The sequence below is a fragment of the Arvicola amphibius genome, chromosome 5 (assembly GCF_903992535.2).
Source record: "Arvicola amphibius chromosome 5, mArvAmp1.2, whole genome shotgun sequence".
NCBI lineage: Eukaryota > Metazoa > Chordata > Mammalia > Rodentia > Cricetidae > Arvicola > Arvicola amphibius.
Genome location: NC_052051.1, coordinates 115,960,858 through 115,972,911, shown reverse-complemented (window position 1 = coordinate 115,972,911; position 12,054 = coordinate 115,960,858). Strand labels below are relative to the sequence as shown.

The window sequence follows — 12,054 nt, the reverse complement described above, 5'->3', positions numbered from 1 at the left end:
CTATTAAATAATCAAAAGGAATGCAGGGTATACATGTACTGACCTAGCAAAAGTAAGATAAGGAAGTAATGGTAAAAGTACAACAAAAGTTTATATAGTAAATATCCCATTTTTAGAGAGATATGGATAAGAGAAGGAGCATTCCAAATGAAATGAATGAATGATAGATCCCTGAGGTTGCAGGCCTAAGTCAGAGGTAGGGCACCTAGCCCACCATCTGAAACCCTGAGTGTGATCTCAGATCTAAAAGTGAGAACAAAAAAGAGAAGTGGGGGAAGGAGAAAGAGAGGGACAGGGGAGGGGAAAGAAGAAAGAAGAAGGAGGAGGAAGAGAGAGGGAGGAAGCCTTTACTCTGTATACTTCTCTGGCGTGAGTATACACTCATGAATTACGTATGCCAGTGTCATTTACATTTGCCTCTGAACTTGGTCATTCACTCCTACCATTAATTTTCTCTCCAAACCTAATCTTACTGAAATGTTCCTGATTTCAGAAAACAGTAGCATCATTCACATAACTCAGGTCAAAAGCATCTTAAGTCATTCCTGATTTCTCTTTTCTCTCTGGTAGTCCACATTCAATTAAACAGCAAATTATGCCAGCTCTACTTACAAAGCTCCTGATGTTACCGTCCTGGTCCAATTAGTGGACCATGGTGCCATTAGTGCCATGGCTCTAATTTCTATCCCAACAGCCCTCTAATTGGCTCCTTGTCTCATCTTGTCTCTCATAACCCTGCTGGCCTTGAACTCACTGTACACCTAAAAATGACTTTGGACTTCTTATCCTCCTGCCTACCTCTACCTCCTAAGTGTTTGGATTAAAGGCATGCACCACCATACCTGATCTACATAATCTTTTTAAAGCACAAATCGGATTATATAATAACTGCCATGGCCGTCCACAACAATGAGGATGAGTCCCAAAGTCTTTTCCAGCGCTCGGGAGATCTACGACCTAGGCTGCTGACTCCCCCATTCATTTCCCACTGCTGTGCTCCAATCACAGATGGCCTCACTGAGGACCCTTTCCCTTGACTTCTAAGCTGTTAAGTCTCTGACAAAGTCCTTAGCAGAGTCCAAGGCTTTAAAATCCACGGCAAGAGCAGAATACAATCTCTCAGTTTGTGCATGAAGGTTTTCTTTAATGACAAAATGTAAAATGTATAGAAAGATAGATAGATAGATAGATGGATAGATAGATAATCAGTTGAAATGTACTAAATTGTGATTTTCAAAATTAGAAACAAATCCAATTATCGGTATAAATCTTAAATAATCACTTTGACTATAAGGTTATAATGGCATCCCTCCTTTAGGTAATTTTCAGGAATGCCATGGCCTTGACAGCATAATACAATCTCTTTCAGGAGTTGCTTTCTCCAACAGCTCTGTTGTCATAACAATCTTCTAATTTTGTCAGCTCTAGGGGTTTGGGTCATTGTCTAAAGACTAGAATGCCTACCTGTGAGATCTACCAGCAGAGATGCTGATTGACCTACTTAGAGCAGAGGTCTGCCCCCTAAAACACCAATCTCCTAAACCCATGGGTCCTGAATAGCAAGTGAAACTGTTTGCAAATGGAAGTAAAGAGTCCCCAAAGAAGACAAATGGATAAAATGAATTACTGTTTCACTTCATAAACAAGTTTTATGGACGAAACAGAGCATAGTATATGTGAGAATACACATTTCAACAATAAGGAGCACCAATTTGCCGGGAAATGCATGCACAGATGCTCAACATCATTAGTCACGAGTAAACCCCAAATTAGAACCAAGTGAGATATATTACTCCAGTAGTTTGCTACTATCAAAAAGAGAGCATAGGAAGTGTTGGTGAGGCTCACACACTGCTGATGTGTAATGGGGCTCTTCTGTGGAAAACCGTCTGTTAGCCTTTTAAAAGTTAAACTGTTTCCTTTATACCTGAGTTTAAATCAAATTTTATGTTTTCCATATAATTCAGCAATTTTACTCTTAGGTAAGACAAAAGATTCGAGGTGAAAACATAAAGGCATGTATATAAACATTCTTGGCAGCATAATTCAAAAAAGCTAAAGACCGAAACTCATCTCAGACACAGAAGCACCTCAAACCAACACGCTAAGTGAAAGAGCCCAGATATAAAGACCTTGTAATCTATAACTCTACTTAGCTCCGATTCTCAGAAATGACCACTCTAGACACAGGGAAAGGGACTTGGTGGCTGTGTACGGCTTCAAAATGGAAGACACTGCAAACAGAGACAAGGAAGCTTTCGGGGTAGCGATTTTCATCAGCTGGATTCTGGTAATTGTTCCGCAAGCCACTTAAAACAGCTGAATTCTATGTCAAGTAAATTATTAACAGTGGAGCTCAAAAAAAATATATATACACGCCCCCAAAGCACGCTGACCTGAAACAAATGACCTCTCTGAAAGGGATACATAGAAACATGATGGAATATTCTTAGGAGACACTTGACAAATTAGCATGTCAAATGCAAGTGTTCCTGGTCATTCTGTAGGGAAAGGAAAAAAAAAGGAGAGGAAAAATCATTTCCCTGATTTCACAGGAGAAGGAATCGTGCTTCTTAGTGGAGGTTGCTAATAATTAAAATTTAACAATAGGACTCTCAGTCATAAAAAGAAATCTAACTCTAGTATCTGGTCTAACACAAATGAACCCTGAAAACACCACACTACATAAAATAAGCCAGATATAAATGCTAACTGTTGTATGACTCTAGAAATGCCTAGGACATCAAATAAACAAAGATTGTCAAGGTCTAGAGTGTGATGGGAGTGGAGTCATTATGTTATTTGGACTATCTCAGCTTGGAATGCTGGGAAATCTCTGGAACTAGACAACACAGACAGTACACACACTGTGAACAAACCCAACCCCACTAAAGTATACAAAATTATTTAAAAGCTGCTACAGCAGTAAATTTTGTGCCATGTACATTTTATCACAATAATTTTAAAAGCTTGTTTTGAAAAAATGAGCAAAAGAAAAATCGAACAGCCATCCCACCAAAGAAGGTACACAAATGGCAAATAAACATATAAAAAACTCTCAGTGGAATATGTCACCAGAAAATTGGAGGGGAAAGCGGAGGTGAGCATGAATTCCTCCACCTATTATATGGTCCAAACAAAAACACCATCACATACCTACAGAGCAACAGGACCTCTCGCTCTGTGCCGGAGGGAATGAAAAATGCTGCAGCCACTTTGAAAGACAGGTTGGTTATTTCTTATGAAACAATACATACTCTTATCACATGATTCAACATGATCTTTACGCAAATGAACTGAAAATTCATGTCTATGAACAAAATAGTTACGCTGGCTTCATTCATAATTGTCCAAACTTGAAAGCAATCAAGATGTCTTTCAACAGGTAAGAGAAGAAACAAATTTTGGTACCCAGCAATGAGACCCAATAGTTACCAAGACATGGAGGAACCAGAAATACACATTACTAAGTGACACAAGGCAATCTAAAAAGGCTACAGACTGGTTCCAGCTATCTGACAGTCTGAAATGGCGAGAGAAGACAATAAAAAAGCCTATAGGTGGTAGAAGTTGAAGAAAAAGAAGATATGATAGAACATAGAGGGGTTTTAAGACAGGGAAACTATAATGACATAATAAACGGTACACTGTCAATGTCCATCAACTGTGCACCACCAGGAAACTGTCATTAATAATATCCTACCAGGGACCAGGGGTATGGGTGTGTACGCACATGTGCAAAGCCCTAGCTTCAACCTCCAGGACCGAGGAGCTAAAATAAAGTCAGTATTGGTTAATCGTAACTGACGTGCCAGGATTTTGAAAGATGCTTAAAAGATAAAACAGGGAGAAACCAGAAGGAACAGACATTCTACAATATAATGAGCGTCTTGTATATATTCTACCCAAATGTTCTTAAACCCCAAGCCAATCTAAAAAGCATAGTCTATTCTTTATTTTACAGTGGGAAGATGGTTCTAAGTCACAAGCAGAGTTAGATTAGCGATCACATGCAATTTGTTTAGTGCACTGTGAACAGAGAAGCATGCAGAGATGTTTGTAGAGCCAGTGTTATATAAAAACTATAAAAAAAATCTTGTTTGGATTTAATTAGCTGTTGTTTATATTTGTATGAGTAATACTCCAAATGTCAGTATTGCAAATTACCACCATTTACAAATAATTAGGAAAGTCATTTTTTTTTCCGTTTCTTCACAAGTTGCTTAAGTAAATCAAAGGAATTGGGAACAACTTTTTTTGCTACCTGACTCCATATTTACTTGGTCCATTAAGGTTTTTTGTGAGCAACATAATTACTGCTCAGCCAATCAATCTGGCATTGGACATCTGAGAATTTATGTCATTCAAGAACAGCCTTGTTCTTGGGGCTGAGGGAGAGGGCTCAGCAGGTAAGAGCTCTTGCTGCACAATCATGAGGACCTGAGTTCAGACCCCTGGCACCCACATCAAAAGCCAGCGTGGCCACATGTGAACTCAGAACAGTAGAGCACAGAGACAGGAGGATCTGGGGGCTTACTAGTCAGCCAGCCTAGACAAAACTGTGAACTCTGGTCGACAAAAGTCCCTGAATAAGTCAGAGAGTTGATAGAATGAGACACATGATATGCACTACATACACAGGTACGCGTGCGCGTGTGCGTGCGCGCACACACACACACACACACACACACACACACACAGAGCTCAATCTCACCATGGGGAGAAAACACCTGCATTAAATGCTAAAGAAGTGGGAAAGGTGACCAGTTTTAAAGTACACACACTTGGTAATTATTTTATTGTTGCTCTAATGAATAAAGAAGACGGTCATTCACTTTAACAATTCAGACCAAGAACAGGTTTTTGGTCTCCCTTCTCAATGCTCTATCACCCGCTTGGGGATGAATCACTGATAATCACTCGGTAGCTCCCAGAAAGAAAGCAATGCTTTACAAAGACAAGACAGAAAACCCGCCCTCCTATTCTACCCTTCCAGCCTATGAGGGCGAGAAAACCTCAGAGTACAATGCAAAATACTAGCTAGCCTTGACTACTCAGGGCTGGAGATCTACAAAGCACTACTCCATCTTCTCAATTAGCCTAGCACCTGTTGCGTGTTTCCCCTTCGAGAAGAAGTCTGCACCTTCACTCCTGGCATTTTTCTTGAACGTACTCAAGGGTAATGTTCAGAGGAGGGCCAGCAGACCATCGCTAACAATTTCCCAGCCATGTCAATGTTGACAAGTTAGCCCAGAAATGCAGAAACAGGGCAGTAGCAGGCCCACCATATCTGCAGGTCTGGATCCTATGTGTCCACCAACCAATATGAAAATATTTGGGGTGGGGTGGGGAAACCTGTATCTGTGCTCAACACATGCAAACATTTTTCTGTCATCACTGCATAAACAATACAGAATGTAACAATTATCTTCCTAGCATTCACTTTATGTTATGTATTAGCAGCAACCTAGAGCTGCCTAAAGTATTCAGGAGGCTATGTGTAAGTCACATGTCAACAGCAGAAGAGAGATTTGAGCATCTGAGGATTTTGGTATTCAAGATGGATCTTGGAACCAACCTCCCCCCCCAACCAGACACAGAGGGACTATATCTGTCTTACAGAACGGTAGCAGAATGGTGTTAGCATGGCACAATATGGGGGCCCTTGGCATAGGAGTAGGCACTTACGAAGTGCTCAATAAAATGAAAGACGCTGGCTTTTTTTAATGAGCTATTTGTGTTAAAATCACGTCGAGAATATGATGGAAATGAAAGAACAGAGATCTCAACATAGGTAACATCTGGGAATGCAATGAAAAGGACACATCATCCCTTTTTTAAAAAAGTCCATAAAAAGCATAGAATCAGCTAATATAACATAAAAGCTTTCATTTCATTTAGTAAAAACGTTATCACTCCACTAAAGGGCAATCTGAAGTACAGCTTTATTCACAATTACATACCCAACCTAACTAGACTGGAGGGGCTGGATTCTTAGTTTTGCTCTAGTTATTCCGTCCGCACCCATCGAACTTGGTAGAATCCATACCCCTCCCCATGGACAGAAAACACCAGACCACACTTTCCAAACCCTGGGAAATAAATCAGTGTGCCCTCGCCTCTATTTAAATCCCCATCTTGCCAAGAATGAATGGCTTATTGACTCAACATTTCCCCATCCGAAATTCAGTTCACGAACTAGGTTACCACCTAAAGGTGATTGTGGCCACCTGAAAGACTGCGGTTGACTTTCTAACGTCCAGACTAGGCAAATCTACGGAGACAGAAAACACGGTGGTGGCCAGGGCTGCAGGGGTTGGGGGGAAGAGCAAATGAACGGTAATAAACGCAGGTTCTACTGGAGATGACAAAAGTGGTCTCTGACTGCTGATGACGGCTGCACAGTGAACATACTACACCATGGAATTAGATCTTCTTAACGAGCAAGCCATATAAGATAAGGTGAACTACATCTCAGTGACACCACGGTCTGAAAAACTGCACTTCTGCCCCACCCATTTAGTTTGCCAGAATAAGGACTCTATTTCAGAAAGCAGAAGTCAAGTTCAGAGGGGTAGTCCCCAGCAACAAATCCAGAAATTGATTGTCAACACGTGGAACAAAGCTCAAAGCCCTCAGACTAACAGCTTTTCGTGGCTATGAAACCACATAGGGTTTGCCATCAAGTCCACAAGAGTCACACATGAAGACCATTTGTAGTGGGTGGTTGTGTGTGTCAACTTGACACAAGCTAGAGTCATCTGAGGAAGTAGCTGAGGAAATGCCTCCTTGAGATCCAGCTGTAAGGCATTTTTTCATTTAGTGATCAATGGGGGAGGGCTCAGCCCATGGTGGGTGGTGCTACCCCTGGGCTGGTGATCCTTAGTTCTATAACATAGGCGAGGCAAGCCAGTAAGCAGCACTCCTCCATGGCCTCTGCATCAGCTCCTGCCTCCAGTATCCTGCCCAGCTTGAGTTCCTGTCCTTGACTTCCTTCGGTGATGAATAGCAAAGTAATGAAGTGTAAACCAAATAAACCCTTTCATCCCCAACTTGCTTTTTAGTCATGGGGTATCTCAGCAATAGAAACCTTAACTAAAATACCATTGCCTTCAGCAAGCTTGTTATACAGACAGGGAGGCAGGCAGCCTCTTTCTCTGAGACGGAAACCTCACCTAACAATAAGTTAATAAAAACAGGAAAGACAGGCCTGGCGGTAGTGGCGCACACCTTTAATCCCAGCACTCGGGTGACAGAGGCAGGTGGATCTCTGTGAGTCTGAGACCAGCCTAGTCTACAAGAGCTGGTTCTAGGACAGGCTCCAAAGCAACAGAGAAACCCTGTCTCAACAGGACGGGGACAATAGACATTGGGAGACTAACATATGTTTGTACTTTTCAACCTATGTCACGCCCCACCCCACCCCCTTTGGCAAAACCACTTTTGATACGAACACTATTACCAGAATTCTAGGATTGTGTCCATCAGTGACTAACAGACACTACTGGAGTCCCCAAAGCTGGCAACATGCACCTCTGCCCCTTTTGTTTTCAGAAGCACCAAGTCCTGACAACCTGAATGCTGGCATACTGCAGTACTGGTGAAATTCACTGAGAGGTGCCAAGGGCCATGTTCCAAGTGTTGCCGTTGGAGGAGGTGGTTGTAGTTTGTTGTTTTAACATTCACTGTGTCTTCTGGGCTATGAGAGGCCGGTGTGACTGGTTCCATTTACAAAGGAGGAGCTCAGACGTAGTAAGGTACCCAGAGTCAAATAATCAATAAGCATTGGGTCAAGATTTGAACCCAGGAAACTCCAAAGCTCACCCATCCTCTATCACTTCTACAGAATGAAAAGGAAAACAAGACCTAAACACACAAAACTGGTCAGCCAGTGAGAAGCAGGGGTCTTGGGTGACTGAGTACTGCTCAAAAGGTCAGAATCACCATCAGCAACGACTGGGAACTGACAAAACTGCACACCAAATGAGAACTCTCTAAATAGTAAGGTTTGTGTCTGTCTTTCTTCCTTGTCTGTGTGTGTCCTGACATGCTTTGTTGCTTACATTCTGTGTCCATACCAGGGATGGAGAAACCAGATAGAGTTCAAGGGGTTTGTTTTTATGGTGTCGTTTTATGCGGATTTTGGCAGATTCTCAAGCAGATTCAAAAGAGAAACACGGGAGAGGCTCTAGTTTAGGCTAACCTAGATGACAACAGTGTTGCTTTATTAAGTGGGGTAAGTGTAAGGTCTTTGGAATTTGACACCTTGTATTTGAGTACCTTGAACTTACCTTGGGCAGATCTCTGACTTCTTGGCTGCTTGTTGTCATCATTTACAAAGTAGAAGTAACATTTAAAATGATGTAGATAAACTCTGCCAACCCCTGGAGGCAATTTTTATTACCTCTGATTATATGTATAGATAAAGCAAATCTGAAGCCAGAGATCTGTAGAAGTGCTAGTTACAAAACAAAACTAGTGCTAACTTTATAAGTGGACATAACTATGTATCTATGGTTAAGCTGTACTGAACAAACACTGGCTTTTCATTATCAGTAATGATCTGATTGAAGAAAATTACTATACAGGAACTAATATGGTGTACAAAGCAGCAGGCACCTCACGATAACACAAGGCCTAAAGCAGTGAGAAAATCTGTTAGATGTCAAAGAGGTTGCATCAGTCACACTCTCTGTTGAAGCAGAGGGGCACAGTCTTAAAATGAAGAAGTCTTTACACCAAGTCACAGAGCCAATCCATCCCAACATTGCAATAACGCTTACTATCTAATGAATCCAAGCTCCTCAGAAATAGTAGAAGGCAAATTGCCAGTCACCCGACACACCTTCCTCAAAATGAAGGCTCAGATAAGATGCAAGTCCAAATTCTAGCAGGTTTGGTCCTGCAGGCTCCCTTTTGGGCAAGAAGGATAAAACAGACTGAGAGTTCTATACTGGTCAGAATTACGTATCTCTCAGACCATGCAGTTTCAAAAGCTCAGGGTTAGTGATTCTCTAAGCCTGTGTTCTCATTAGCAAAATCAAGAGAGATACATGAGATTAGCACACAAGCAAGCCATGGCTGCCACATAATTTTGTGCCTCTGTAGTCATAAGAGCAGCCAAATATCACTGCTACATCCTGGTATCCAATGCAATGCTCAGGAAACAGGAGGCATTTGCGATGTTTGCTGAGTGAAGCAGAGGATCAGTTTCAGCTAGCCTAAGGTCTGCCATGATGGTATGGAACATGCCTTTAATCACAGCACTCTTGGGAGGCTGAGGCAGGACGATGATGGGCTCTAGGCAAGTCTGGGGTACAAGGAAACCCTATTTCCAAGAAAGCAAGCAAGCAAGCATAAGTGTCAAGCAAAATTTCCAGACCCAACTTCTAAATGGACCCCAAATTTACTTCAAACTAGAGGGCACTTGTTCCCTGAAACAAGGCAGGCCCTGGTCTTTGACAGAAGAAGCTCTTCCTCCCCCTCAGGTAAGTCACAGCCTCCTGTAGAGACTCTGCCCTGGCAAGCCTCCCAATGTCGGCCTGGCGCTTTTATTTCACCTCCAGAAGACTGGCACTTGCCCTGACATTCCATCCTCTCGCCCTTCCATTTTCAAAGCAACAGGCTTACTAAACGGCATCTTGGCCCTTAAGCTTTTCTTTAAGGAACCATTCTGGGTTTCATTCTCACAACTAGGACCCAACTCTGGTGAGGCAACCATTCTTAGCAGAAAGATAGCGTCTATTAGGAACCCATCACAGAGACAGGAAAAGTAAAAAGTCAAGACAATTCCACTATCCGCCTCCACTTCCTGAGCATCAAAATGAAAAGATCGCCTGAACTATTTTTAAAATGAACCCAATGAAAAGGTACCCTTCTTGCCCTTGCGCAACCCTAGAATGCTTGGATTTGACCATAAAGAGAAACTCTAGTCTTGCTCTGCAAAACTTAGGTGGCACGAAAATTTTAATACACATAAATTAGACAGGCATAGGTCTGTTTACTAGGGGACTCTAGAGCCTGTCAAATAGACAATATTAACCACCACTGAGAGGATAGAAGCTGTATGTGCTGCATAAAGAGTCACACACTAGCTTGACTAATTCCCACAATATCCCATAGATGAGTTACTGCCCTCAATTTGTTTTCAGATGAGGAAACAGGTTGATGGAGGTTTTAGGTCTTGCCTACAGTCAAACAAAATATACACCTTGTACAAAAAGAGGGAAAAAAATTTAAATGGCTTCCCAGAATCTCAGGGAACCTTTAAGATGAGCTTAAACTTCTCTTTTCTGAGCGAAGGCTGAGGACGTCCCCTCTCAGCCTTTTGAATTTTAAAGGACAGCCGAAGGGGCGGGGTGGGGGGGGGGGGGAGCAAGGGAGCGGGAGAAGGAGAAAGACGGATGTGTTCGTTCTATTTTTAAACCTTCGCCCACAGTTTAGAGTAAAGGAACACTCTGGTTCTATACTCCCACCCCTGTCACCTTCTGCTAAGCACAAGAATCAAAACCTGCACACGTACACCGCACTGCTATGTCTACGGATGACTGTCAATGCTCCCAGGAATATAGCTAACCAATCACTCCAACGCAGAGAACCCAGCAGTCCAGACCAGGCTGGAGCTGCATGCAGGGCTCCTGCAGAGCTCAAAGCAGTCGCCACCCTCCTCTTCCCAGGGATGGGCAGCGCCCCCTCGGTACGCTCCATTCCCAAGCCTGGGCAACCGGCTGGGCACCTGGGGTGAGCAACTCGCCCCCTAAGGACACCGAGCCCCGAGCCGTGGAAGCGTCGAAGTGATGGGTTTCCTAGCAGGCTGCCGCAGGCTGGGCACTCTGGCCTCAGGCCAGAGACACCTGTGTCGCACACACCCATCCTGTTCACAGTGCCACCCCGACTGACCACCTCCCGGCTGTCCCCGAAAGCCGAGGACTGGGTGGCCAGACGCCTCCAAGGCAACTGACTCGCTCTTTTCTCACGTCCTTCTCGCCGGAGGCGAGCATCGACACCCGTCACTCGGCGCCCTGGATGTGGATGGGGACGCGGGGGGGGGATGAAAGCGGGCAGCGCGCGGGCAACCCAGAGCCGAATGTCGCCGCCCCGAGCCCTCCAGCGTGGCTCCGGACACTCACTCTTGAGCGCGCTAATGAGCGACTTCCCGTCCTTGATGAGCTCCTTGATGAATTTGTTGGTCTTGTCCAGCTCTGCTTCGTGTGACTTGAGCGTCTCTCGGAAGTGCGGGCTGTCGAGGCAGCAGTCGCTGAACTCCAGCGCCGGGAGCCCCATTCTGCCCGTGGAGCCGAGCTGAGGGGACGCGCCTCGCGCGCTGCTCAGCGGACACCCGCGCGACGACGGCCAATCCACAGGTGTGGCGCCGGCTCGCCCCGCGCGCGGGGTCAGAGGGAGCCGGAGACTCTGGACCGCAGCCGGGACTCAGCCGGACGGCGGGCGCTCCTGCGCGGAGCCACCGAGCGGCACGCGGGCTGGAGGCGCGGCTGGCGGACCCTCGGCGGCGCCGGGAAGCGAACGAGCGCGGCCACCGCCTCCCCGCCTCCTCTGCAGCTCGCTGCTCAGCAGGCTCGAGCGCCTTCTCACAGAAGCCTCGGCCGACCCGCCAGCGTCCGGGCCGCCCGAACCTGCTAGCGATGACCTAATCCACTGCAGGGCCAATCAGCGTGCTTGCCTCTGCCCGACCCCCAGGGCCGCTCGAGGACGCCCTGCCCTTCCGCGGTTCTAGTCCAATCATATCTTTCTGAAGGCGGGGTCTGAGTATGGGGGCGGAGCCCACACTAGCACTAGGTCCGCAGAGCAAGCCCCGCCCCCTCCCGCTCAGTGCTGGTTGCGGAACCAGAGCCCCGTGCAGCATTCTGTGATGGGTGCGCCCCTGCCACCCGCAAATGACCCACCCGGTGCTGCCCTAATCGGAGCCTGAAATGAGACGTCTGCTAATCTAGGGAACCGAAGAGCCTAGGTGTGCCAAGCAGGAAAAATCCCGAATAAGAACTGCTCTTCGCCTCAGCCCACCCGATACTCCTGAGCATTGCTGCTTGCGCTCAA

General features: G+C 45.1%; 1 protein-coding gene across 3 annotated transcripts in view; it reads right to left on the bottom strand.

Moving 5' to 3' along the window:
* Arhgap26 (Rho GTPase activating protein 26) overlaps positions 1–11,560 on the bottom strand; it is a 394,170-nt gene extending 382,610 nt beyond the window's left edge. For all 3 annotated transcript variants that reach the window (XM_038329860.2, XM_038329861.2, XM_038329863.2), the window contains exon 1: positions 11,130–11,560. In XM_038329860.2, the coding sequence (XP_038185788.1) occupies positions 11,130–11,283 (154 nt within the window). In that variant the 5' untranslated portion in view covers positions 11,284–11,560. The remainder of the gene's footprint in view (positions 1–11,129) is intronic.
* Between the last annotated feature and the right edge of the window lie 494 nt (positions 11,561–12,054).